The sequence below is a fragment of the Astyanax mexicanus genome, chromosome 1 (genome assembly GCF_023375975.1).
Source record: "Astyanax mexicanus isolate ESR-SI-001 chromosome 1, AstMex3_surface, whole genome shotgun sequence".
Classification (NCBI taxonomy): Eukaryota; Metazoa; Chordata; class Actinopteri; order Characiformes; family Acestrorhamphidae; genus Astyanax; species Astyanax mexicanus.
This window is the reverse complement of record NC_064408.1, coordinates 39,559,122-39,587,079: the sequence shown is the minus strand read 5'-3', so window position 1 is coordinate 39,587,079 and position 27,958 is coordinate 39,559,122. Positions and strand designations below refer to the sequence as shown.

The window sequence follows — 27,958 nt, the reverse complement described above, 5'->3', positions numbered from 1 at the left end:
CTGCAACACACCTAAGTCATTTCCTTAGGAAAGGAAAAAAAACTTCCTTATAGTTTTATACTTAAGGGAAAAACGTAAAGTATTTTATGCAACCATGCACTGGAGCTTTTTAGAAGGCTGCTGGGGCTGCAGCATGTAGTTGCATGCTATTGTATTCCATACCTGGCAACCCAGGAGGTGGAAATAAGACTGGGGATGGGCAGAAGATAAATTGTTTTGTGTAGATTTAAGTGCTTAGTTTTAACGTTTCATTATTATGTGATGACACATCCTGATCATTTTATGTATCAGTGCAGAAATATAACACTTTCTGGTCCTATAAACATGAACCATGAACAAGTGTCTTCTAAACTGGCTCAGGGGAACCATGGCCAGTGAGAGGTGTCTGGATTGAGTTGCTGCTGTGTCAGTGTTAAACTCTGGCTCTGAATCTCTGTGTGACGGATTTCGCATAGCAGACATTTTTTTCTCCTTCACGCAGGGAGAAATCTGCTGCAGGTAAACACCAAGCCTTCATAACTCACACGTAATCACCAACAGGTGCTGACCTGAGCAGCCTGCACCCTGCCATCCACTGAGCAACGCTGGGTGAGTGTGAGACACGGCCCAGCCGGATGTCTCCCATTCTCCATCTGTTTATGATAATGAGTTTCACCAGGTCGAAACCGGGGGAAACAAAAGGCCACAAAACAGCATTGAAGGGGTCAAGCATCCTGAAGTGTAGTTCATGCCAGAATCCCTGTTTTAGGTCTGATTTTGTATTATATTTATATATTTTGTGCCTTTAACACAGAAGATCATAAGGATGTGTCATTAAGTAACCATTCTAAGCCAGCAGTGGTTCAGACAGTATGTTTGTTTTTCATTGTCTGTGTGTCTGATCACGCCTAGTACCAGTTCCCCAGTCCTATTTTCTCACCCCAGGTGGCCACGTATGAAATAAAGTAGCAGGCAAACACAACGCGATGCACACATGAAAGTGAGCAAGTGAACTAGTTTAGCAGAAATGGCAGTAAACACCACCCAACCTAAAAAGCCTGGCCAACCTTCTAAAAAGCTCCATGGCGAGACAGGGCTAACTGAGCTAACAATTTGTTATTTATCGTTTTATCGTTTCAACAACATTATTTTAAATCAGTAAGCAGGCACAGATCTCCACATTACTGAAATGTCAGCATCAAGCTGATTGGCTCTTTTTGTTGAAGGCCTGGACTTTATCCTTAAACTGATACTGGGTTGAGTATAACAAGAACTCCCAGGCACATTTCATTCAGTAGCTGGTCTCATAAATACCATCTCTAGCGGTATACTAACAGGATTTGTAAAGTACTTACCGTATTTTTCGCACCATAAGGCACAATGGATTACTATCAATCAATGTCTACTTCCTGATATATTTTCATACATAAGGCGCACCGAATTAAAAGGCACATTTTAAGTGACACTACAAGGAACTTCTAATTCAGCAGGTCTCGCCGCTGGGTGGTGGTGGTGGGGTGTCTAACTAATTTAAGTAAATAATTTAAGTGTGCCTTATAGTGCGAAAAATAAGGAAGTAACAAAGTGTGTGTTTTCAAAAGTGTTTTGTTTTTGTTTTTTCTCAGGATAGCCTAAACTTCGCTTCGGCTCATGTGCCCATCAGTGAAGCAAGCTAGCTAGCTAACAGAGATAGTTTTATGAAATGCACATGATCTGGTTTATTGTAAACAATAAAAACATTGCAGATCTATACATTACCTTAGCAACTTTCATAGTATTTAATATTACAAATTTCTTAGAAAAGTTTAGCTACCATGCGTAGCATGAGCTTGTCTGAGGAGGGGGAGGGACAGACAGCTCTCGATAATGTTTTGACATTGTACAGTGGTAGCCATTTTACTCACTTGCTGTGATTTTAGTACTGTATTGTTCCTTTAAAGACAATAGAAAGAACATTAACAGAGATGCAACTTATCACAGACCTTACAAAAACTACAAAAGTGATTTTTGACACAGAAGGATGCACCATTATTTACAAAAGTACTTGTACTTAAAAAAAAAACAGGTTCCTCAGTGGTTCTGCAGTAAAGTGTTTTACTCATTTTAAGAGTCAAATCACTCACTTGGGAGCTTTAGTGTTTTATTTTATACCAGAAAGTTAAATTTTTACAGCCCTTTTTTACTTCACTGCCAGAACATCACTTACTTTTTATCATTATTGTTATTCTGGGCTGGTTTGGAATAAGCAGCAATGCTAAGCCCCAGCCTGCAGGGGACAGCAGAGAGAAACCTTTAACCTTTATTAAATCAGTAAAGATGAGGCCTGCAGGCTAATGAGAGCAGTTGAAGGGTAATTAATAAATATAATAGCGCAGTCAAAAGGCTGTAAATATAAATGGCACATAATTTACCACAATCTGAGATTTTTACAACAGGACATTAATTCTGCAGTTCAATAGAGCAGAAGGAAGTTTGGAGGTGAAGCCTGATATGAACCATCTGTGCATTATCATCATCAGCAGCTTTCCTCCTTTATGTTTGTGCTTTTTGCACATTTAGTTTTTCATCATTTACGGAAACAGCTAAATCACAAAAAGGGACCAAAGTATAAACTAATTTCAGGCTTTAAGATGCAGCTACTTATTTTAGCTGTTCTTTAGTCTTTGGTGTTTTAGAGAACAGTGGATTATACAGTGTCAGAAATAGGGTCGCAAGTAACAAGTTATTTTGATAATCAATTAATCTGTCAATATTTTTTTCGACTGACTAATTATTAATAAAATAAAAAGGTAAAAAAAAAAAGATTTCTCGTGCATTATAAACCAAACTGTCTTTATACTAATGTTTTTATTGTGTAACTTATCTTTATTAAAAATGTTAATGTTTATATAAAGAATTAACCCAACAGTTACATTAAATGTATTATTATTATTACAAACGCAAGAACATTGCATGTAATGTAAATATGCTTGTTGTCCAATGAAAAAACAAGTATCTTCATTTTTGTAGATTTAGTTTACTACATAATCAGAATACACAAACTGTCCTTTACACTGTCTTTAAATGACTTGATAAATGGAACTATAGAAATTCTTTAAAATTACCTAAACACGACACTGTGGATCGAGGAATGTTAAATGTGGAAATATTTTGAAATTGGAATGTTCCATATATCTGGGACCCACCATTAGGATTCGCTCAAACATCAATAATTAGTGTTATGGTCACTTATGTAACTTATACAGGTGTGGGCATTCCGAGGCTGTCCCCTGAGGTAATACTACATAATTACTTTGTATACTGTTATCCCATGACTTTTGGCATGTCAATGTGGGTTTCCAGTACTTGTTATCTACAATGAAAGTGTAATTACTCAGGAGAGTAAAGGTCAATTTACAAATTAAACATTATTTATATCATGTGTTACTGATTTCTGTTGTAAGTCTGAAATTTTAAAAAGATGACAATGCATTGTCTTATATTTATATAGACTCTTATATTTATATAGCTTAAAATATAAGAGTGTATAAAAGCAAAGTTTTTTATGCCCTCTCCAGGAGCTTTAGGCAGATCTAGATATTCTAGATAGTCTAGATATTTTTAGACTAATGTTGTTGTAAGTTTCAGAGTGCTTTCCAACAACAGTTAATAATAATAACAGCATGTTCCCATGTCTAAAAAGCTGTTTTTATTGCTGTATATTGACGTTAATGCTATTGGTTGTGCTCTCAGTACTTGTGAGTTTAAAGCTGCTAAAACTAACCTGATGCTCCAACAAGATGAGCGCTGAGGTCAGTAAAGCTGCAGTGAAGCTGCAGGATATTTCTGAACCGGCATCTCAACACAACAAGCCCTAACAAAGTGAAAGAAAGACCCAGAGGCACATAGATTATTTGACATAACAACAAACAGTGCATGGACTGCAAAGGCTTTATGATTTGCTGTTTGTAAAACAGAAGTCACAAATGTACTGAAACTTGTAACTGCGTTTAAACAACTGCATGCACAAAAATCCAAATCCACAAATTAACTGGAATGTGCAAACTTGAAACAGAAAGTAATATTAATAATAATTCAAATGTACAAATGTGAAAAAATATTTTAATTATATATAAATATATATTTTTAAATGTGTAAATCCAATCTCTTGAATGTGTGAATCAGTACTGCTCAAATGGCTTAAGCTGGGTCAGACCAAAAATCACATGGAATTTGTGAGGTTGTAAATGTGACAGTGGGTGTTTTTCAGTGTGGAGCTAAAAATCCTCTCATTCATCTTCTCTGCTGCGTGTGCGAAGCTCTAGCTGCAGTTGCGAATTTTGACCCTGTTTTTACGCCTGATTGATGGACCAATAGGAAAGCTTTATCTAGACCAATCAGATTACGGGGGTTGTTTAACCAATCAGAACACTGGGTGGGACTCTGCAGCTCGGAGTACTGGGCGTGTCGAAAGGTGTGGGCGCGTCAAAAGTGTGGCCGCCATTTTGGAGTCGGCCACCATGCGCCCCCCAGTGGATCAATTTACACTGAGGAAGGAGTTTAATAAAACAATAATATTCACAACTCTACCAATTTTTACCCGATTTACACACGTTTTGGTTTGTTACAAACAGCAGAGATGTAGTTATGATTCAGGACACTGTCACACATTACAAATACGTGCTTTCATACTGAAATACTTATTTTATTATTAGTTAGTTATTAATATTATCGGTTTGTTAAACTCAGTGTAAATTAATCCACTGGGGGGCGCATGGTGACCGACTCCAAAATGGCGGCCACGCTGAAAAGACAGCTCCAATAGACCAATAGACGACCACCTTTCGACACGCCCAGTACTCCGAGCTGCAGAGACCCACCCAGTGTTCTGATTGGTTAAACAAACCCCGTAACCTGATTGGTCTAGATAAAGCTTTCCTATTGGTCCATCAATCAGGCGCACAATGGAGAAGTTTGCCCTGAACGTGGACTTACAGGCTGCTCAGCCTGTAAGGCTGCATCCCGCCTCCTCGATCACAGCCAATCAAATAACAGTATAGCCAAAAGCCCCGACCATGGCGCTAAACCACACCCCCTCGACCAAAACCAATGAAATAACAGAATCGTTAAAAAGCTCCGCCCACAAGCACAACCAGTGAGAGACGAAATCAAGAAGCCGCGCTGGGATTCAAACTTTCAGTCTGGACAGTAACTGCTGCTGCTGATGCTCCTGCTGCATGTTCGGTAAGTTCTAACTTTAAATATATTTAAACATGTTTTAAAGGAATGTCCAGTTGAACAGAAATATCAGTAAAAAACGAATGAAAACTAGTCAGTTCCTCTGTGTTGTTGAGCTAGCTGAGGAGCAGCTCCCAATGTTTTTAGCATGTTGGCTAACGTTAGCTAGTTAGCAGGCTAAGGAGCCAGTACACAGAACACAGCAGAACACAAGCTTTCATGTAAAGACAGTGTTGGTGTTTTAGCTAGGTCAGAATGCTATTGTAAATAGCTTACAAAACTTTAAAGGAAAATGCACATCTTTCTGGTCTAAATGCAAAGCAAGTAACATAGAAACAGACTGATTTAGCCTGTTGGTCTGATTTAGCCTGTAAAAACAGGCTGAAGTTTAGCCTTGTGGTTATTTCATATTTAATCAAACTTATTTCATATATAGGGTACCTGCCTTCAGTGCTCAAACGTACAGACTGATATAATTGCACTTATAATATTCAATCCATACATGTTTATATACTTATATTTTCATATTTAAGCTGCTCTGATATTTTTTACTTAAAATGCACTAATGTGGATATAAAAATTGCAGTGGTCTTAAAAAAGAATACTAAAGATAATTGCTACCAGGTTGATTGGAAGCCCAGAAACTATTTTGTTTTACGTTGTTGTTTGATACTTCTTCTTAGCTGATGTGACATGTGCAAGCCTCGGAGGCTGAGGGGAAACACATTTAGCCTGACATAAAGGCTGATTGGAGGGCCAAGTTTACTGTAGTTTATAAGCATTCCTTAATTATGATGCTCCTAAAGCTGATTAAAGTGCCAGTGATCATTATACATAGATGCTTATTATATATCCTTCCAGGCTGGTATGAAGTGTGCTTGCCTCAGAGGCTGATGGTAAATACTCTTTGCCTTCCAGGCTGGTATGAAGTGTGCTTGCCTCAGAGGCTGATGGTAAATACTCTTTGCCTTCCAGGCTGGTATGAAGTGTGCTTGCCTCAGAGGCTGATGGTAAATACTCTTTGCCTTCCAGGCTGGTATGAAGTGTGCTTGCCTCAGAGGCCGATGGTAAATACAATTTGCCTTACAGGCTGGTATGAAGTGTGCTTGCCTCAGAGGCCGATGGTAAATACAATTTGCCTTACAGGCTGGTATGAAGTGTGCTTGCCTCAGAGGCCGATGGTAAATACAATTTGCCTTACAGGCTGGTATGAAGTGTGCTTGCCTCAGAGGCTGATGGTAAATACTCTTTGCCTTCCAGGCTGGTATGAAGTGTGCTTGCCTCAGAGGCTGATGGTAAATACTCTTTGCCTTCCAGGCTGGTATGAAGTGTGCTTGCCTCAGAGGCTGATGGTAAATACTCTTTGCCTTCCAGGCTGGTATGAAGTGTGCTTGCCTCAGAGGCCGATGGTAAATACCTTTTGCCTTCCAGGCTGATATGAAGTGCGCAAGCTTCAGAGGCTAATGGGAAACCATTTTCTGTCTTCAAGGCTGATTGGAAGGATGGTGATAATTTACTGTAATTGATTTAGCATCACTTATGCAAGATACCTCTGACACTGATTAGAAGGGCAGTGTTCATCATCCATTGTCATACTCTTTCTTGGTGAAGTGTACTTGCCTAAGAGGCTGATGGTAAATACCTTTTGCCTTCAAAGCTGATTAAAGGGTCAATGATGATTTACTGTAATTATTTATCATTAGTTATGCAGGATGCCTCTGAAGCTGATTAGAAAACCAATGAACATTTCACATAGATGCTTGTTACATATGTTTCAGACTGATGTGAAGTTTACTTCCCTCAGAGGCTGATTGTAAATACAGTGATACAATTCCAGGATGATTGGAGCATGTAAATATGAGTTATAGTTTATCATTGTTTCTTGACAACATTTACATTTGATTTACCTAAAATCTGGTATCACAGGTGCCATGTTGAAAAACTGATTAGAAAATCACAACTATTACTATATATTAGAAAAAACATCTATTTAGTTATATGCCTTTCAGGCTGATGTAAAGTTAGGAAGACTCAGAGGCTGATGGAATCCAGGATAATGGAAGAGAGTAATAAGTGATATTACATTTTAATTGAAGTAAGTGGTGCAATTGTAAAATTGCATATTTTTACCCATTAACTGATGCCTCAAAGGCTGATGGCATAGACTATAAACCTCTAGGGTGACGAGAAGACCAAATATATTTTTATGCTGTATTTTGAGGCATTTTGTTAACTCTCAGGTATGTACATTTGTTCAAGGCTAACGTAAAGGGCACCATCTTTAAGGAAAGTAAGCTACCTACCAGGCTGATTTAAAGGCCAGTGATTATTTTATGTTGCATCAAAATGATGAAATTAAATGACTAATTTCAAAGACTAACAGGTTGCTTATTGGCTTATAGTATTTGTCATATTAATTAAACATCCAATTATTTCATATTGCTGCCTTTTTGGTAATATTTACTTAGAAGCTACTGTTAACGTAATACTGATGGAACAGAAATTCTTAAAGAATCAGGATGAACAATAATTTTTTAAAGTTGTAAAATTACTTATCTAGCGTCAGTTAATTGGATGTCAGCCTGATGTAAAAAGCTCAACTTTTTAATACCTAATGCAGAAGAATTTCATCTTCCAGGCTTTTTAAGTGGCAGCTGATAATTTACCATTTTTGTAGAAACATTTAAGCCTTCACTACTTCACTACATGCCCATGAATGCCCATGACACATAATGGGCTTACATATAGCCTATGTCAGGTTTGTGACTGCAGAGGTGATTATCCACTGCATGTTTATGAATTTAATATAACTCTACTGGAAAATAAGTTTTCCTGACTGTAAGAAAGGCAATCGTATATCATATTGAGAGGGTGATTTGCTACATGATTAGCTACTTGTTACTGAGTACTACATAACAATATATCTGTATACGTTTCTACTCACTTTACCAGGACAGTCAACACGAAGACCACACAGTAAGCCTGTGATATATAGGAATAGTCATAATACCTTGAACATGCAGTGTTCCAGCATCATTAACCTTTTATTTTTTATGTTGCAGATTAGCCCACAAGTCCAGCTGAGTATCAGAATGTCACCTGATTGCTAAACACATTTTCCCTAAAATTTAGGTGATACAAGCTGATTCATTTCTTTGTCTCTATTCATCATTATTATCTGACAGTCTGTCTCTGTCTGTGGCTTGCTATTGTAGGAAGAACTATCCGGCCTGTGAGAAATTCTGCACCATCCTCTCCTCCACCTAAAGAATCTGCCCCAATGACCCGTCGGCGCAAAAGACCCTGCCCCACCTTACTACTTCCCTCAAAAAAGCCCTCTAACCCTTTACAGTCTTCTACCAAAGCCAAGATTTTAACACACACTCCCACCTTAGCATCTTCCTCAGCTGTCACTTTACCACCAGCACCTACCCCAGCACCATCCTCTACTCCACCTTCACAATCTGCCCCAATGACCCGCAGCCGCAAAAGAGCCTGCCACCCCTTAGTTCTTCCCTCAAAAAAGCCCCCCAATCCTGTACAGTCTTCTACTGCAGCCAAGATATTAACACAAGCACCCACCTTAACATCTTCCTCAGCAATCACTTTACCACCAGCACCATCCTCAGCCATCACTTCTCCACCAGCACCATCCTCAGCCATCACTTCACCACCAGCACCATCCTCAGCCATCACTTCACCACCAGCACCATTCACAGCCATCACTTCACCACCAGCACCTACATCAGCACCATCCTCAACCATCACTTCACCGCCAGCACCATCCTCAGCCATCACTTCACCACCAGCACCGACCCCAGCACCATACTCAACCATCACTTCACCACCAGCACCATTCACAGCCATCACTTCACCACCAGCACCTACCCCAGCACCATCCTCAACCATCACTTCACCACCAGCACCATCCTCAGCCATCACTTCACCACCAGCACCTACCCCAGCACCATCCTCAGCCATCACTTCACCACCAGCACCATTCACAGCCATCACTTCACCACCAGCACCATTCACAGCCATCACTTCACCACCAGCACCTACCCCAGCACCATCCTCAACCATCACTTCACCGCCAGCACCATCCTCAGCCATCACTTCACCACCAGCACCGACCCCAGCAATAAGACCCACTGAAGAAATAGCATCCACCTCTGGACCTAATAACATAAGCACTCCCCATAGCCCAACCCTTTGCAGCAATGCCTGTCCATCTGAGATCCTCTTTAAAGAGGTAGAGGCCATCTTACCTCTTGGATTTGGGCATCGTAAAAAGAGGTGTGTACTTAAAGTTACAATATGTGAATTTGATTGTAGTTAAATGTTATGTGGTTTTCATATAATGTTTTGTGTGAAGGCAGAAGCCAGATTAGTGATCAGTAGTATAGGAATCAGTGAAGAAGTAACCCTATAATATATAATGCCCTTGTTTGAAATTAATGACATGATTTTTTTAATAAGATATTCAGTGACTGTAGAGGAGCTGAAAAGGAGAGTTGGGCCACCAGAGGGCATGTCCCTTGCATCTTGTGTGGCGTACCTGAGGATGGACAAAAACAAAAAAGCTAGTCTCAAGACAGAACTGGACAATGTAGGGGTCTGTCCAAGGCCAGTTACAACACTGACCTCCATGTGCAGCAAGCTGACAGAGGGTACAGTACAGATTACCACATGTAGTGCAGTGTAGAATATTAACATTTTCATTTTTAAGTGTATCCTGTACAGCAATGTCTATGAACATTTAAGACTTATTAATCTTATTTCAGAACTTTAGATTAAATTGAATGTTCTTCTATGTTCAAAGGGGAGGTAGTTGATCTGAGCCAAAGCCTTAGTCACCTTGTGGCAACACAAGTACCTTTCAGTAAGGTGAAGTTATTAGAGGAACGAGACACCGATGTGGCCCTTGGTCACCTGGCATTATTCAAGTAAGAGTCTGTTTTAATTTCAAATTTAGAATTTGTTTAAAATTATATTATAAAAGTAACACCACACCTTTTCCTAAACAGTTATATCTGATGTACAGATAAAAAATACAGATGTACTCCAATGTGACCATGATGCATAATTAAAACATATGATAATACTTTATGTAAAATAGAAAAACATATCTTATATCTTCCAGAAAGTCAATCCTCTTTTATACATAATTGTCTTTTAAATATTTTTATATTTTGAAAACCAGGAATATTAAATTTTTTTATGTTTCATTTCACAGCATTTATTTATATTCTGCTTCTTATTATTTTATTAAAATATCATAGCACATCTGTCATTATTTCATGCTAATTAAGAAACAAATGGAAGGAAATTGGATTACACTCATTTGCGGATCAAAAGAAAAAAATATTTGTAAAAACAATTTAAATTCAGTGTCATGTTTGTAGAATTACAGCCCTACTGTAAACTAATCATACATTTATTTCTATAAGAGAAATGATCAAAACAGCCAGTGAAGGCATAAAAGCAGAGGCTGGCATGTTCAACTTGGCTACCCATGGACTTGGATTCTCACTCTTGCATATCTTTGAAAACCTGTTCACTGAATGTGCTGATGCACAAATTGCAGCACTTAAAGGTAAGACTTGAAATATATTTTCTTGTGTATTTCAATTGTAGTGTAGTGTGTTCTATCGTTTGTATCCACCATTGTTGAAAGACACTAAAATTCAATCATGTAACCTATAATTCATCTTCATACATCAATGGGGTGCAATATTATGACCATCTCCACATTTCTACCCTGTACATTTTATCAGGTTGACTAAACAAATAGGAGCGCTTTGTAGTTCCACACTTACAGACTGTAGTATATCTGTTTCTCTGTATACTTTATTACCCTGTATTTCAATGTTCAGGACCCCCACAGGGCAGGTACTATGTGTGTTGTGGATCATTCTCAGCACTGCACTGACACTGATGTGGTGGTGGTGTGTTAGTGTGTGTTGGGCTGCTGGAGTGTTTAAACACTGTGTCCACTCATTGTACACACTTGGCCCCTCCCACTGTTTTTGCTGCTCCCCCTTGTAGGTGTAATGTCAGAAACAAGAGCTCATCTGTTGCTGCACAATTTGTGTTCCTCTAGACCTTCATTAATGGTCACAGGACACTGCCCAGGAAGCTGGATAGTCTTGGGCGGTGGACGATTATCAATCTAGCTGTGACCCTGAGGTGTCCAGCAGCACTGCTGTGTGTGATCTACTTACACTAGAATAATAAGCCACCACCACGTCAGTGTCACTGCAGTGCTGAGACTGATCCACCACCCACAAAACACCTGCTCTGTGGTGATGCTGCGGGGGTGATTTGAAGAACAAGGTAATCAAGTATATAGAGAAACAGACATACTACAAACTAAGTACTGAACCAGTCTGAACTACAGAGTTCTCCTATGTGGTCAGTGGTTTGCCAAGCTGATGATATGAACAGTGTGTGTAGAAACATGATGGTGGTCATAATGTTATGTCTGATTGGTATATGTCATTATATTCATTTTGCCAAATATGTTTGTGGTGTTATTAGTCCAAGAATTTTTTTTCTAGCCACGTAATCCAAGGGACAGCACAGACATTAAGAACCAAGAACCCAGCACAGACATTAATAAAACGGTTTACATGTATATAGTTTTTTTATTATGTCAAGTTGACTTGTCAATGTACATTTATTTTCCTAACATAAAAAAAGGTCCATGTATATGTTTGTGAACATGTTTATTATATTTCATATACTGTACATTATTCCAGGTATTATTGTAACAATCCTAACACAAATACATTTTCTTTTCTGCATTTTTTTTCTTAAATAACTACAGAAACTGTGATTGCATTTTATTGTTTAAGAAGAAAAATTTATGTTAATAAAGTTAATAAAATTTGAAACACTGCATCTGGGTTTTTCTTTTATTTAATGGAACTATCTGCTGTTGAGAATGCTTTTGGAGAAACGAGATATGGACAGAAATGGCAGTTAACATTCAAAGATTTTGTTTTTTACAATTATAATATATATTATAATTGTTATTGTAGTAATCACTGGAGACAGCCCCAGTACAAAATACAGAAAAGTCATACTGGCCACAATTGCAACTTTATTTTTGCATGGCTTTATTAGTATCACGGAAGTGTATACGGTGCTTACCATCTCTGACTCTTTTTTTAAATGCAGTAATTTTAAAGTGTGAGTCAGGCCTATGTGAGCGCATTGCACGATTTAAGCTGTTTTTCAGCGTGTACGAGTGCATGTTCTGTATTGTTTTCTTTGCTTCATTGACTCTTAGTCTGTACTTGTGAAGCTTTTGAATCTTTCTTTTCCTTGTGTTGCTACTGTACTGTCCAAAAGCAAGCTGATAAACTCTGTTAACTGCAGACAGTAATTCTGGACTTTCACAGAACTCTGTGCTCTCAGACCAGTTGTACAATGCCCCTATCATTTCTTTTACAGTCTTGCATGGGGTTACATGCTCTTTTACATGGTTTGAAACACCTTCAAATGACTGAATGTTCTCTTCTGGACCATCCCGCAGGACTAGGATCTCTGAAACTCTAAGGCACACACATATTTCTTTTAAGCTACTAGCAAGACATGTGCAGTGCTTTGTTTGCAAGTTTACAACTCCAAAACTTTGCCTGTGATGTACAATTAAGTAATTTCCATCCCACTCATAACTGCCTTGTTCTGACAGACAGCAAGCCAATTCCCTTCTGCACTCATCTATGTCCACATCTCTTTCTTCACAAACGTGCTTTGCCAAGGCAATGTGCTTGCATAGGTTTCCCCTTTCAGCCCAATCACATTCACAGAGCATTGTGATGAGATCAACAAAATAACACTTTCCCTCACTGGTTTCTGAAGGTACTAATATTTGGCCAGCAGACTGAAAAACAACTTTGTCATGCAAGCCTTTGTATTTCATCCTAGACACAAGTTCACCCATGTCTGGTTTCTTCAACTCAGTTATCCGGCCCGCTTTGTAGAGTTCTTCCAGGTAGCTTAAAGACAGAACATATTTAAAATAATGTTAAAAATGGGTAAAATATTGTAATTAAAAACACAAAAGTTCAGTAATAACTGTCAACTAACCTGTAATATGTCACCACCTTCTCACTCAAAAGATGAAGCAAGTCATCTACACGTCTGTTTGCATACCCTTGAAGAAATTGGTATTTCATGCTGAAAAAGAATCTGAAAAACAAAACAGATGCTCAAAAATCTGCTGAAATTTTAAAAGATGAATGAGCTGAAGAAAATTGCAAACACTTACAATAAAGTATTTTTCAAGTTAAATATCATTCAGTTGCCTTATTCAGTAAACAAGGAAACACAAAACAACACACCAAAAAGAAGTCCAAGTATTATACTGGACTATTTAAGTAAAATGACTGAAGAACACAAAAAAAAGCTAGCCAAGTGGTTTGCAGCCTTGGTCCTGAAGTACTTTATGTACTGCCCTTTCCATGCTCCTCATCAGTTTTTTTATGTGTTTTTGAGCAACGTTAAATATGTAGAACCAGGGCTGGTAACCAATGCAGGAGACTACAGACATCCAAACCTCTCAGCCAAGTTATTGGTTTCACTATTTTGGTGGAATACTCTTCTTCCAAAGTTGGCCCACATCTTGGAATGTTGAAACCACTGCATTTTTAAATAGTTTGAGATAGTTGTTGTGCCTGAGAGTTCATCAATGCTGTCTACTACTTGGTTTGACCTCTCTTCAAAGTCTGCTTCCTGAAAAAGCAAAGACTAACATTAGTTTTAAAGGATTATCAACAGACAAAATATTTTGGACACAACTATGTGAGCAACTTACAGTTGCACACTGTTTGAGTGCTATCATTGCCCTGATGACTTCATTTTTCAAAGCTGGTTGCTTTTTACATTCATCTTGGCGTTGCATCCAGCGATGAACTGCCTATATAGAACATATAGAAATACATGCATAATAAAACATATGCACAGTTCTGCTAAATGAAATCTTATTCTGTGGTTGTGGGGGAATTTTACCTGAAGAACGTGAAACCAGCACAGCAGTATTCTAGTGTGTGGGAACACTTTCTGCACTGCATTGATTTCCTTAAGATCTCTGTCTACCATGACACACCTGAAAATAAAATACATAATTTCATATATATATATATATATATATATATATATATATATATATATATATATATATATATATATATATATATATGTGTGTGTGTGTGTGTGTGTGTGTGTGTGTGTGAGAAATAGCATGGAAGGAAATGTGCCTTTTTAACAAAGTCTAGAAGGTAGGTCTATGTCTTTAATATCAGCCTTGTAGTCACATGAATTCTATTCAAAATTGTACCACGTAAAATGACCATTGGCCTTCTTATCTGTCCAGTGGATGATAGGATTTTGTATTATTCTTGGAATACAGTGTCTAGTACATCTGTATTGATGGCATCTAATGTCTGCAAAACAAGTTAGAACACAAATAATGATTGCTTTTGTAATCAGCTTGGGTGGTAGCAGTCTTTCCTAGTGCCCTTTTTACATTCTTTACCAGTTTTACATCAGTTGTTCAGAAACATAACTGAGTTATACCAAACAGTTTTAATAAATGATCATTCAATTGAATGGCAAAGTGTCCAAACACTTTTGCCTGGTACTGTTGGTGCGGTTTGTATACAATATGATTCACTGCATACATTGTTAACCCATTTCACCCTGTTTTTCAAAAGGTCAGGACCCCCACTGAGCAGGTATTATGTGGGTGATATATTATCATCAGTGCTGTAGTGACACTGACATGGTGGTGGTATATTAGTGTGTGTTGTATTAGTGTATGTGGATCAGACACAGCAGTGCTACTGGAGTTTTGAAACACTGTCAACTCAAGTCAGAGATTCTTACATTGTTGGTCCAATTTGTAGATGTAAAGTCATAGACGATAGCTGCTGCACAGTTTGAGTTGGTCATCCTCTAGTCCTTCATTAGCGGTCACATGATGCTGTAGGCTGGATAGGTTTGGTTGGTGGACAATTTTCAGTCCAGGAGTGAGACTGAAGTGTTAAACATCCAATAGCACTGCTGTGTCTGATCCACATACACCAGCACAATACACACTAACACATCAGCATCAAGTCAGTGTCACTACAGTGCTGAGAATGACCCACCACCCACATAACACTTGCTCTGTGGTGGTTCTGACTTTGAAGAACAGGGTGAAAGGGGTAAACAATGTATGCATTGAATCAGATGGACTACAGTCTGTAATTTTTGAACTACAAAATGCAGCTACAGTATGAGTCAAAGGTGTTTAATGCTACTTTAAGTTACTATTTTTCTCGTCAGGCCAAAGTTTATGTTAAATGACAAATTCAATTTTGGACACCAGCCAATGTTTGGACAATTCGCTATAGGTAGAAGGAAAACTTGGGTCAAGACTGCCACAGCCGAGTTTCTCCAGTAATCGTGAATTGTGAAATATCCCAGGCAAATAATAAAAACTCAGAATTCAAAATATATTAGACATTAGCACATCACAAATGCTGAATATACATTTAAGAGCAAAAATACAGTTTCCTATTCCATATTTATTGTAATCCATTACCTTTTAGACCTTTTAGTTTTACCTTGGTTGAAAGGGATTAACACACTCTTGCAGCTTTTGAAGACAAATACTTAGGTTCTCTGTAGATTCCTCACTTAAAATGAAGAAGGCCACTGGGACTCCACGACCCTGGGAAGACTTAATGATGACAGCATAAAAAGCGAATCCATACTGGGTAATACCCTTATATGTTGCATCAAGGTATATCATGTCAGAGCCATAGTTCTTCAGTTGATCTCTCTGCCAAGGTGTGCTAAAAACAATGATGAGTGCCTGCTTTTCAGAGTGTGACAAAGGCTGGTAGTAGATGATGTCATCTTTAAACTTACTTTTGATTAATCGGTCCACGCTAACACAGTCATTTAAATCCATGTGAGTATGTGCATTATAGCTTTTCCGTATAAAATTAATATCATCAGGTGCTACGTGGTACCTTCTGTCCTTGAGATACGACTGGCTCTGTGTGTCCGACCAGTCTTTGCAACAGAGCAGTATTTCAGCATTTGTGTGACCCTGCTGAATGAGGGTATAAATGTAGTCAGTGAGACCAGGATGAATCCGATTTACAGTGCTCTCTAAGGGACTGTTAGGATCATGCCCAGAATGGTCACTCATGAGTCGTATAATACACCCATCATAACAGTTCTTGTTTACAAATGTGAAAGATACGTAGGCCCCACAACTGTTGGCTCTTGTTTTTTGGGGGTCTCCAGTAGACTTCCCCTTGCAGTGACTGGCTCTTTCACATCGCCACTGAAAATGATTGGCATGTCGTTTCTTCATGGCTACAAAGTTACCAAGGCCACATTCTTCAAGGTAATGCAGATGTGAAGACATGAAGGCATCTTGACTCTGACCAGACAGTACTTGAATCGACCTCTTGACTTTAGGATCTGCCTCTTTTCGAAGAGAGCTCTCAATTGCAGCAATCCAGTGTGCCTCCATTGCTGGAAAATAAAAGGCATATATTTAAATAACCTATAACATAATATTAATAGGATCAAAGAGCAACTGGACACTTTTGACAAAAACTGGCAATTTTATAATCAACACGATACAGAGGTATTAATACAAATATTGTAATATATTGCAATATTATAAGCAAGGTGATGTATTTTGATTTTTAGGAAAACATGAAATATACATAGATTTACCAACTGTAACATTAGTGGTGCACCTTTATGCTACTGGTTTACCTTGGAGTGGAGTTGTTGAGCATTAATACAGCAACACAAAATGTTATTTATCTATATTGTTTTACACTTCTACTCTACAATTTGGGATACTGGATAGTTTTGGTTAGTGGACGATTCATAGTCCAACAGTGACACTGAGATGTTTGTAAACTCCAGCAAACTGTCTGATCCATTCACACCAGTACAACACACACTAACAAAGCACCACCACATCAGTGTCACTGCAGTGCTGGGAATAAATAACCAACCACATAATACCTGCTCTAAAATGTACTCAGGCTGCTAACAAATTATACATAGAAACAGATGGTCTAGTTGTAGAACTACAAATTGCACCTATAAGTAACAATGATAATAGACGATAAGTGTAGTAGACACCCAGTGTATAATATCATAATTGCATTTATGATCCAACATGTACAAAACAAGCAAAGTTTGAGTGATATTCCATAGAGAACAGGAAAAAGAATATGCTTTTATGATATAAACTATACATACTGTTAAAGGGATAGTTGGGGAATTTTGACATGAATCTGTATTGCATCCCCATCACCAGTGTCGTGCATTCACTCTGACTGACCCCCGACAGCGTCCTGTGAGCAGAGTTCTCGTCCAGCTTTGGTCAAGGAGAAAGTAGTTAGGCAGGTTTGCTGGAGCCAGGAAAATAAAGCGTTTCTCTTCCCTAAACAATATGTGTTCATACGAATTTAGAGAAAATAGGGCCGAGTGATTACAAGGTGGGACCGTTTTTTCTACAGCGGGTTTGGAGCAGATAAATCACTCTTTTGAACACATATTGTTTAGGGAAGAGAAACGCTTTATTTTCCTGGCTCCAGCAAACCTGCCCAACTACTTTCTCCTTGACCAAAGCTGGACGAGAACTCTGCTCACAGGACGCTGTCGGGGGTCAGTCAGAGTGAATGCACCACACTGGTAATGGGGATGCCGTACAGATTCATGTCAAAAATCCTGAACTATCCCTTTAAATAAAGAATGCCAGTGTAACAATCATGAAAAACAGAAATAATGAAAACAGAAATAAATATCCTACACCCAGCAAGATAGCCAGACATATCATGGCTTATGCAAAATGACTGCACTGTTTTTATTCCCGAGCTTTATCTGCTACAAACAGAGCTGTGACATGAAAATGACCACTCACCTTCTGATCAACCTATGGTCTTTTCTATCAGCTTAGGAGGTAATGTCCTTTTACAAAAAAAGTATTTCTAGCGAAAATCTTTGCTCTTCCATCATCCTGGAAGTCATAAGGTATATTTCCATGCTCCTCTGAAGTTTGTACACTTAACATCATCCTCTGAGGTATATATCTAAGTAACACTAAAATTATTGTTTATCATATAATCAGCCTTGAAGGCATATAATATACTCATGTTAATTAAGGTAAATTATCACTGACTTTTTATTCAGCCTAATAGACATATACCCGAGTAACATTACAAAGTGATCATTGACTTCTTAAACAACCTTAAGGTTATGAGCCTTTCAACATGATTCAAATGATTTCAATTTTAAATCACCCATGAAGTAAATCAAAGTGTAAATTATATCAAGCAACAATATGGAAAGATCAGTGGCATTATAATCTATGTTGGAGGCATCTTAAGTACATAATTTTAAATAAATTACTGTCATTGTCCATCCAATCAGCCTGGAAGGTAATAGGTGTTTCCTATCATCCTCTGAGGCAAACACACTTCAAATCAGCCATATATTTATATACTTAGTTTATCTGTATTGAATCTATTATTGTTAATGTTTATTTTTGCTGCAACTTGGGTAGGAGAGTAACACAATTTCAATCCTCTGTATGTCCTTAACAAATGCAGAATTGACAATAAAACTATTTGAAAAATATATAACAAACATCTGTGAAATTATCACTAGTCTTCTAAGCATCAGAGGCATCTTGATAAAGTGACACTTAATAATTTACCTTGGTTCTGTAATTAGAATGGAAGGCAAAAAGTATTTGCCATCAGCCTCTTAGACTTGCACACATCGTCCTGAAAGGTACATAAAATGCAAAAAAGGGAGATTAGCATTGGTCTTCTAATCAGCCTCAGAGGCATCTTGCATAAGTGATGCTAAATCAATTACAGTAAATTATCACCATCCTTCCAATCAGCCTTGAAGACAGAAAATGGTTTCCCATTAGCCTCTGAAGCTTGCGCACTTCATATCAGCCTGGAAGGCAAAAGGTATTTACCATCGGCCTCGTAGGCAAGCACACTTCATACCAGCCTGGAAGGCAAAGAGTATTTACCATCGGCCTCTGAGGCAAGCACACTTCATACCAGCCTGTAAGGCAAATTGTATTTACCATCGGCCTCTGAGGCAAGCACACTTCATACCAGCCTGGAAGGCAAAGAGTATTTACCATCAGCCTCTGAGGCAAGCACACTTCATACCAGCCTGGAAGGCAAAGAGTATTTACCATCAGCCTCTGAGGCAAGCACACTTCATACCAGCCTGGAAGGCAAAGAGTATTTACCATCAGCCTCTGAGGCAAGCACACTTCATACCAGCCTGGAAGGCAAAGAGTATTTACCATCAGCCTCTGAGGCAAGCACACTTCATACCAGCCTGGAAGGCAAAGAGTATTTACCATCAGCCTCTGAGGCAAGCACACTTCATACCAGCCTGGAAGGATATATAATAAGCATCTATGTATAATGATCACTGGCACTTTAATCGGCTTTAGGAGCATCATAATTAAGGAATGCTTATAAACTACAGTAAACTTGGCCCTCCAATCAGCCTTTATGTCAGGCTAAATGTGTTTCCCCTCAGCCTCCGAGGCTTGCACATGTCACATCAGCTAAGAAGAAGTATCAAACAACAACGTAAAACAAAATAGTTTCTGGGCTTCCAATCAACCTGGTAGCAATTATCTTTAGTATTCTTTTTTTAAGACCACTGCAATTTTTATATCCACATTAGTGCATTTTAAGTAAAAAATATCAGAGCAGCTTAAATATGAAAATATAAGTATATAAACATGTATGGATTGAATATTATAAGTGCAATTATATCAGTCTGTACGTTTGAGCACTGAAGGCAGGTAACGTTACCCTATATATGAAATAAGTTTGATTAAATATGAAATAACCACAAGGCTAAACTTCAGCCTGTTTTTACAGGCTAAATCAGACCAACAGGCTAAATCAGTCTGTTTCTATGTTACTTGCTTTGCATTTAGACCAGAAAGATGTGCATTTTCCTTTAAAGTTTTGTAAGCTATTTACAATAGCATTCTGACCTAGCTAAAACACCAACACTGTCTTTACATGAAAGCTTGTGTTCTGCTGTGTTCTGTGTACTGGCTCCTTAGCCTGCTAACTAGCTAACGTTAGCCAACATGTTAAAAACATTGGGAGCTGCTCCTCAGCTAGCTCAACAACACAGAGGAACTGACTAGTTTTCATTCATTTTTTACTGATATTTCTGTTCAACTGGACATTCCTTTAAAACATGTTTAAATATATTTAAAGTTAGAACTTACCGAACATGCAGCAGGAGCATCAGCAGCAGCAGTTACTGTCCAGACTGAAAGTTTGAATCCCAGCGCGGCTTCGTGATTTCGTCTCTCACTGGTTGTGCTTGTGGGCGGAGCTTTTTAACGATTCTGTTTTTTCATTGGTTTTGGTCGAGGGGGTGGGGTTTAGCGCCATGGTCGGGGCTTTTGGCTATGCTGTTATTTGATTGGCTGTGATCGAGGAGGCGGGATGCAGCCTTACAGGCTGAGCAGCCTGTAAGTCCACGTTCAGGGCAAACTTCTCCATTGTGCCAATCAGGCGTAAAACAGGGTCAAAATTCGCAACTGCAGCTAGAGCTTCGCACACATTTGTGACTTCTGTTTTACAAACTCAAAATCTTTATGACCCTTTTTTGACTCCATAGGCGTTAATCTACACAGATTTCTCTCCTGAAAACTGTTTATTTAGCTGAGCAAATCACTATTGTTTATTTGCAGTAAGCTTAAATTTCCAGATTCCCACTAAAGCTGCAGCATTAGCACTATCGCTAACGTTTAGCTGTTAATGCAGCCTGCCCACACTAAGGAACCCCGAGTGTTTGGGTAAGCCAGGGCAATATTAGCTAGTAGCTAGTAGCTGATACACTCACTTCTGAAAGGTGAAAGAGCTAGTGCTCAGCGCAGTCAGTGGGTAATGCCAATGCTGCTCCAGCAGTGCTAGCAGGCTACAGGCCGGTATTTTTAGCCTCTGAATGGCTAAAAAGCTAGCACTTCGCGCGGTAAGGGTTTAATGCTAATATTGCTGGAGAACTGACCTGAAACTCCTGCTTTACTTTAGCGGAGTGGATTCATGCTTTACTGCTTTTGTAAATTTTACATAAGGCGCACCGGATTATAAGGCTCACTGATGATTTTTGGGAAAATTAAAGGACTTTAAGTGTGTCTTATAGTAAAAAAAAATACAGTAAATGTGAAAACTTAAAAATGTTGGTTGTGCCAAGCAAACATTTTTTGTATACTAAACATGCGCCAAGACTTTTTCATCAGTGTTGGTTAGTACAGCTTTTCTGTAGACTCAATATATATATTTGCATTTTGGGTGTGTGTGATCCCCTTTACTTACCACCACCTTATCCTGGGTGTGCATTAGTATTTTACATATTGGGTAAACTCAGTGTTGTAGGCTGTAAGAGCAAGTTACCTTTATTCAGTGTTGCTAAGAGTCACCGTATGTTGGCCTGGTGCTACAGGGTTCACTCTTGTGCTAACGCAGGATTATGCTGTCAGTAACAACGTATTAAATAGGTTTAGAATACCATTTTTCTATAAACTTATCAAAACTAAATTCCTTAAACCCACAACACTAGAAAAGAATGGTTGAGTATATTAAAATTTTGTTGTAAAACTTCCTGAAAAAATAAAAAAAGCACAATTTATGTCAAATGTTCTTTCTTCACAACTTAACTGAGTCAAAGCAAAATGTTGAGTTGAGGGAGTAAGTGAGTGAATTAACACAATCAGCTAATCAGTTTCAGAGCATTTTCATAGGTTATGATATAAAATAAAACAACCATTACAACATAAGATTAACAGTATCCTATAAACACTCATATTTAAATCCTATAATAACCTTTAAACTAACATTACAGGGTGAATAAAATCATCTATATAGTGTCAGATAGGCTCAGTTAGACTGTCTGAGCTCTGTTTGAGTAAACAACATAAGAAAGTGCTTCATTTAGAAACACAAACGCTACACAATACAGCTAATCACAGCTGAACATGACCTGCGCAGTGCTTGCGTGTGCTCAGAGGCTGCGCTGAATGCTCTTTGTGGACGGTGTTCGTGTATAAAAGGCCCAACACAAAGCCTTTGACACGCTCGCACGCAGCATGCGGGTCACTTTTGGCCCGTTTAAAAAAGACCTGATTGCGATTCCTCCTGATAAAAGGCCGCGGATAAAAAAGACTGTCACAATGTATCCAGTTTGGTTTTAATTCGGTCCCTCCGGCTCCGTGGTACTGTTGCTTGGATACGAGTCGGAGAAATTCACGACTCTTTGATCAAAATTTGGTCCCTTTGAAGATCATCTCAAGTAGCTTCCCTCTAAAATTACACCTTTCACCTTTCTCTCCCCACGTTTTCTGCCTCATTCAGAGAGTACGAGGGTTCAAAGGCAGATCGGACCTGTGCTTTATGCGCTGGACGCTGCCGGATGCTCTAAACTAACCGTAATGACCCTGCACACGATTCACATCTCTGCCTCACCACACCTCACCACCACTGAGACCAGTAGACTTCCCAGTGCTCCTGTTCTATTAGTCACTGTGTATCTGTGGAGATTGTGTGAGAGGCCTGTCACAATAACTATTCTTATAAACGACCTACTGTGCCAGAAATAATAATTGCGATAAGCAATATTAGATCCTAGATTATCTTTTGCCACTGATAAAATGATGTTAAAATTCCCTAACTATGCAATTATGAACATTTAAAGAACAATAAACTAATAATTAGAGCTGGCAATGTTAACATATTAACACATATGATTAATCTAGAAACTTTTACAGAGTCTAATGAGTTAATTAATGCCTGGTGACATATAAGCAGTTTTATTTGCCAATATAAACCATGGGTGTGGCTTTCGTTTTTTTAGGGGTGCTCAAAAATAATCTCTAATATGCTGAAACAAATGTTTAAACCTTAGACGTATATAATTAAGGAGAATTTAACACGCTCACCATCAAATAGCACTCTTTAAGCTGTCTTAATTATGTCTAACACTTTTTTTTTAACACTTAATTTATCAAGCTGATGCAATCAGCCATCATTCTCTGTTTGATTCAGAGTGAGACAAGCTAGCTGTTGAGCCATTGGTTGGTTTTGTGTTTACAATAAATTAGTCAAGATAGTAAAGAATGCAGCTGTGCTAGGATTTTTTTCAAAAAAAAGAAAAAGTTAAAATCTGTATGCATGCTCAACAGTTTTATCTTCTTATCTGCTGAAAAGGTATATGAAATAAAAGTAACACACCTCTCACATGTGCGTAACAGATTTTTATCTAAATGATTTTATTTCGACTGATATTACACACTCACTCCTCCGATGATTATATGTAAAGTCACCCCTAAAACTCTGATATAAACACTTAAAAATAAACTTAAAATACAGGAAAGTAACAGTATTAACATTTTTTTTTATTATTTTATATATATTATATTATAAATATAATTCTACATTGCCAATCTACCATTGATAATTTTATTCATATTCGAATATCTTCTATTAAAAGAACACTACTGTTACAGAATACTATTGCATTTAATTAATCTAAATTACTTGTTTATTTTAGCGAGTGAGACTGGCAAACATTTTGACAAACATATTGCTGTGAAAACAAAATAAAAAACACAACAGGCAATATCAAGGTCAGCAAAAATGATTGATAGCATTTTTTATATATTCTATGATGAGTCAATAATAAAATTACTGTTACAAATGTATATGTATCTATTGATTTACTTATATTATTATTATTTTTATTATTATTATTATTATTATTATTTACACATGTGTGTGTGAGTTTTGGTAAGTTACTATTGTTTTTATACCTCATGTTTTAAACAGTTATAAAAATTAAAATGTTTTGAATATCTTTATCACAGAAATATTGTAATATTATTTTAGGACCATATCACCCACCCCTAGTTTAGACTATATATAGAGTGGAAATAAAAAATGTGTGTGTGTGTGTGTGTGTGTGTTAGCTCCACTGCTGCAAAAGATGCCTCTGTCCCTTAATGTCAGTGAAGATTATCGGTGGACAGTGCTGTCAGCGTTATGCAGACACTCAAGGGACTCAGACTGTACATGCCTGTCTCAACTGGACTATTAAAGCGATACTTCATTTTAAAATCAGGTGCAGTCAATCTGTTAAGTCATTTTTGCCAAGTCACTGTGTGCACTGCAGTAAAAATATTAACTAAATTTATGAAGTGACTCGTTATTTACTCACTGATTTCGCTGTTTGCAAGAAGCCACACCCTTTCAGCTTTCCTGAAATAGAGATTATTATTGGTTCTGTCTCTGAGTTTAAATCTACTTGTTTATGTGTACTGCTCAGTGTGGTTTAGAAAGAGTGGATTAGTTCTTATTAAGCAGCTGAACTCAACAAAAATATGGATTCAAAAATGGTTGTTGAGCCATATCCATGTTGTATAATGTTCATATGTACCATTGTACATTCTGCCGGAATGTAATACAGTGCAGGATTCTTGTTAGTTTTCAGAATTCAGTGGTAAGATTCTTCTCATTTAAAGCTCAAAAACTCTTGAATTACCTTCCAGAAAATGTTTGGAAAATGTTTGGAATCTTTAAATATAGTCTAAAAACTTATGTGTTAGGTTTCCCCTTAGACAAAAGCAGCAGATACAGCTATTTATGGACACAGGAAATTGTAGTAAACTGGTTATGCTGTCACTTGATGGATGCCTGTGTTTCAGAGTGCTCCTGTGTCTATGTTACCTTCTGGTTCTTTCCCCTTAGTAAGTCTGTTATATTCAGATATTTGGGGTCATTACCCATTTCTAATGATTTACATTCTCTGTACTTAAATCCATAAAAAACTAATTCCATCTCTTTAACATTTTCTGAGTTAATAACTGCCCACCATTCTGGTGTGACACTGATGGATGTTTGACCCTCAGGTTCTCCTGGTACTCGCCACAGACCTGCCCACTTGTCTGGTCTGACACTGATGGAAGTTCTACAGCTCTCTGCTGTCCTGCTTTTCCATCAGCCTGGGATTGGTTGCCTGCTCTCCACTATTCTTACCACTGCTATTATGATTATATCAGTACACCTGAACATAATAGACCTGTGTAGCTGTATAGAAAGCTTTTAGAATCAGTTTTGACCAGAGAAGGATGTGTTCCCACCTTCCATCAGTTGTGAAAAAGTGTTATAAATTATTTGATTTGATTGAGGCAGTATTGAGGCACTGTAAAGCAAGACAAACTGTTATACACTACATGAAGTGTTGGGGAGCTCTATTAATATTCTACTGTTTATATGATTAATATGCTTTATTCTGACAGACTGTAATACACTACAGCAGAGGTAATGGGTGTTCCATAATGCTCTGTAATGTTCTGTAATATTCTATAATGTTTTATAGTGTTCTATAAATGTTCTATACTACTCTGTAACGTTCTATAATGCACTGCAGTGCTCTATAATGCTCTGTAGTGTTCGGTTATATTCTGCAATGTTATAGTATGCTCTATAATATTCTATAATGCTCTGTTATGTCCTGTATTGCTCTATAATGATCTATAATGGTCTATAATGCTCTGGAATGCTCTATAATACTGTGGAATGTTTTTTAATCCTCTGTTATGTTCTATAATGCTATGCAATGCTCTATACTACCCTGTAATGTTCTTTAATACTATGTAATGCTCTATAATGCTATGTAATGTTCTATAATGCTATATAATGCTCTGTAATGTTCTACAATGCTCTATAATGCTCTATAATGATCTGCAATATGTTATATTTCTCTGTAGTGCTCTACAATGCTCTTTAATGTTCTATATTTTTCATTAATGCACTGTAATTCTGTATTATGGTCTGTAATGTTCTATAATGTTCTGTAATGCTCTATAATGTGCTGCAATGTTCTATAATGCTCTATAATGCTATGTATTGTTCTATAGATCTCTAGAATGCTTTGTAATGGTCTATAATGCTCTGTAATGTTACATAATGGTCTGCAATGCTCAATGATGCTCTGTAATGCTCTGTTATGGTATGTGATGTTCTATGATGCTCTGTAATGTAAAGTTAGAATATAAATTAACCAGGTATGTAAAAAGTTAGGGTGAATTTGTCCTCTGGTAAAGACAAGACAAATACAATTGCTTTAAATGATAAATGATGTAATAAATCTGCTCCCTCATGCCTCAGGGGTTATAGCATGGGTTAGAGCTTTTGTCTCAGTGCGTGATGCTGAGACTTTGAGTCATGCTGTTTTTTGGGTGTATTATGTAATTCATTCTGGAATAGGACGGGATTACATAAAATCGTGCAGCAGTTGAACAAAGCTTTACTCAAGCATTCTTGTATCGGTCAGATGGAATCTAACGAGCATATTCCACATAATAATATATTTTCTAGTTTGTTGCACTTTGTTAAAGTCTGGTTTACATACACGTACATGTACCTCTGTAGGAGGAAAAACTAAATGCAAATAAACGTAGGTTACCTGGCCCCAGCTGTCAATTTTTTTTTATAATATTTGTGTGAATTATTTCTGTTTTGCTAGTCTAAATATACAGGCTGAATTTTCAGTTTTATATTCAGCTTTGGCTGTTTTCCTTTTCTCATGTTATCTCCTTTTTCCCGGCTGTTATTTGAGGAGTCTTTAGTCTTTGGCTGCCTCTGATGCCATCAGGCTTCTATAGCACATTAAGTTTATGTGGAAAAAAGCGTGAAATAATGCAGCACTGGTGGGCGTGTCTGTTATGATAGTATATAATAACTACATTTAACATGTCTGGGGCCAGTCTGGCATTCTGTTCTCATTCTTTCACACAATACCCAAGCTAACAATGAGAATATAAAGCAGTGACTTCTCTATAGGGTTTAAACAAGCTGTTGCATCTGTGTCAGTAACAGCTGCAACTTAAACACTTTAAAAAATGAATCTTGAGCCCAGTAAACAATACTTATTCAAATTTGAAGATGTGACTTAAAATAAATAAAGCTTTGATAAATTAAAACAGCAAGTACAGCCCAATATTGTGTTTACTTTTTTTTTTTTATTTGTAGAAAGTCTTCATTGTCTTTATTATGAAGAGAATATTTTACCTGAAATTGTACCTTTTATACTTTGCTTAATTAAACTTAATAAATACATCTCAATATTTTGTGTACGTATTATGTTTAGAATTTTGCAGACACATTATACTTAAATGCAAGCCAAATCAACATGACAAAATTGAACACATTTGACAGAATATTTTAAGACAGTTTGTGGCTAGCTAGATAGCTTTAGGTAGAGCTAGTTAGCTAAGAAATACACCAGTGTTGTGACCGTTCACAGCTTTTCTGAACTAGTTCAAGTTCAATTCATACATGCTCGAAGTGAACAGTTCACGTTCAAAGTTCACAATTTTAATTCTGAACTAGTTCAAAGTTCAGTTCATTTTACTTTTTTTGTGAGATATTCAAATAAATACTTTTTTTCACACTACAAGCTAGAAATCACTATAAGTTCTTTGAAACTGCTCATTGTAGACATTTGCTCATGACACTGCAATTGTGGGTTTCTTACCAGGTGATGAAAATGTCCATAAGGAGAATCAATGTCTGTCTTCGTGCCATCACTTCCACTAGCCATTTTTTTTCTCTCTCTCTTTCTCTCTCTCTCTGTATCTCTCTCTCGCGCTCTCCGTGTTGTTGCTCCTCTC

At 37.6% G+C, this 27,958-nt stretch overlaps 2 protein-coding genes across 9 annotated transcripts; one reads left to right on the top strand and one right to left on the bottom strand.

Annotated features, from left to right (window-relative positions):
- Positions 1-4,921: 4,921 nt before the first annotated feature.
- LOC125801397 (uncharacterized) lies at positions 4,922-11,845 on the top strand. Of its 2 annotated transcripts, XM_049478074.1 has the most exons (6): positions 4,922-5,202; positions 8,412-9,492; positions 9,676-9,866; positions 10,019-10,142; positions 10,647-10,792; positions 11,757-11,845. In XM_049478074.1, the coding sequence occupies exons 1-6, from the start codon at positions 5,196-5,198 to the stop codon at positions 11,762-11,764; spliced, it is 1,557 nt and encodes a 518-aa protein (XP_049334031.1). In that variant the 5' UTR covers positions 4,922-5,195; the 3' UTR covers positions 11,765-11,845. The 2 variants fall into 2 exon arrangements, with proteins under 2 accessions (XP_049334031.1, XP_049334021.1); XM_049478064.1 differs by having other exon boundaries at positions 10,647-11,784.
- Positions 11,846-11,890: 45 nt separating this feature from the next.
- LOC111194821 (uncharacterized) lies at positions 11,891-20,622 on the bottom strand. Of its 7 annotated transcripts, none has more exons than XM_049477955.1 (8): positions 20,513-20,622; positions 18,944-19,013; positions 15,813-16,737; positions 14,215-14,311; positions 14,021-14,122; positions 13,763-13,938; positions 13,294-13,395; positions 11,891-13,202 (listed from the first exon to the last, which is right to left on the bottom strand). In XM_049477955.1, the coding sequence occupies exons 3-8, from the start codon at positions 16,733-16,735 to the stop codon at positions 12,302-12,304; spliced, it is 2,301 nt and encodes a 766-aa protein (XP_049333912.1). In that variant the 5' UTR covers positions 16,736-16,737; positions 18,944-19,013; positions 20,513-20,622; the 3' UTR covers positions 11,891-12,301. The 7 variants fall into 7 exon arrangements, with proteins under 7 accessions (XP_049333912.1, XP_049333936.1, XP_022535648.1 ...); XM_049477979.1 differs by lacking the exon at positions 20,513-20,622 and adding an exon at positions 19,217-19,251; XM_022679927.2 differs by lacking the exon at positions 20,513-20,622 and adding an exon at positions 19,121-19,191.
- Positions 20,623-27,958: the final 7,336 nt, after the last annotated feature.

Excerpts from the sequence above, each read along its gene's own strand:
- LOC125801397 (XM_049478064.1), top strand. Across the intron at positions 9,867-10,018 it reads GTGCAGCAAGCTGACAGAGG|GGGAGGTAGTTGATCTGAGC; the intron begins GTACAGTACAGA and ends CTATGTTCAAAG. Across the intron at positions 10,143-10,646 it reads GGTCACCTGGCATTATTCAA|AGAAATGATCAAAACAGCCA; the intron begins GTAAGAGTCTGT and ends TATTTCTATAAG.
- LOC111194821 (XM_049477946.1), bottom strand. Across the intron at positions 14,123-14,214 it reads GCTGGTTTCACGTTCTTCAG|GCAGTTCATCGCTGGATGCA; the intron begins GTAAAATTCCCC and ends TGTTCTATATAG. Across the intron at positions 13,203-13,293 it reads AAGGTGGTGACATATTACAG|CTACCTGGAAGAACTCTACA; the intron begins GTTAGTTGACAG and ends TCTGTCTTTAAG.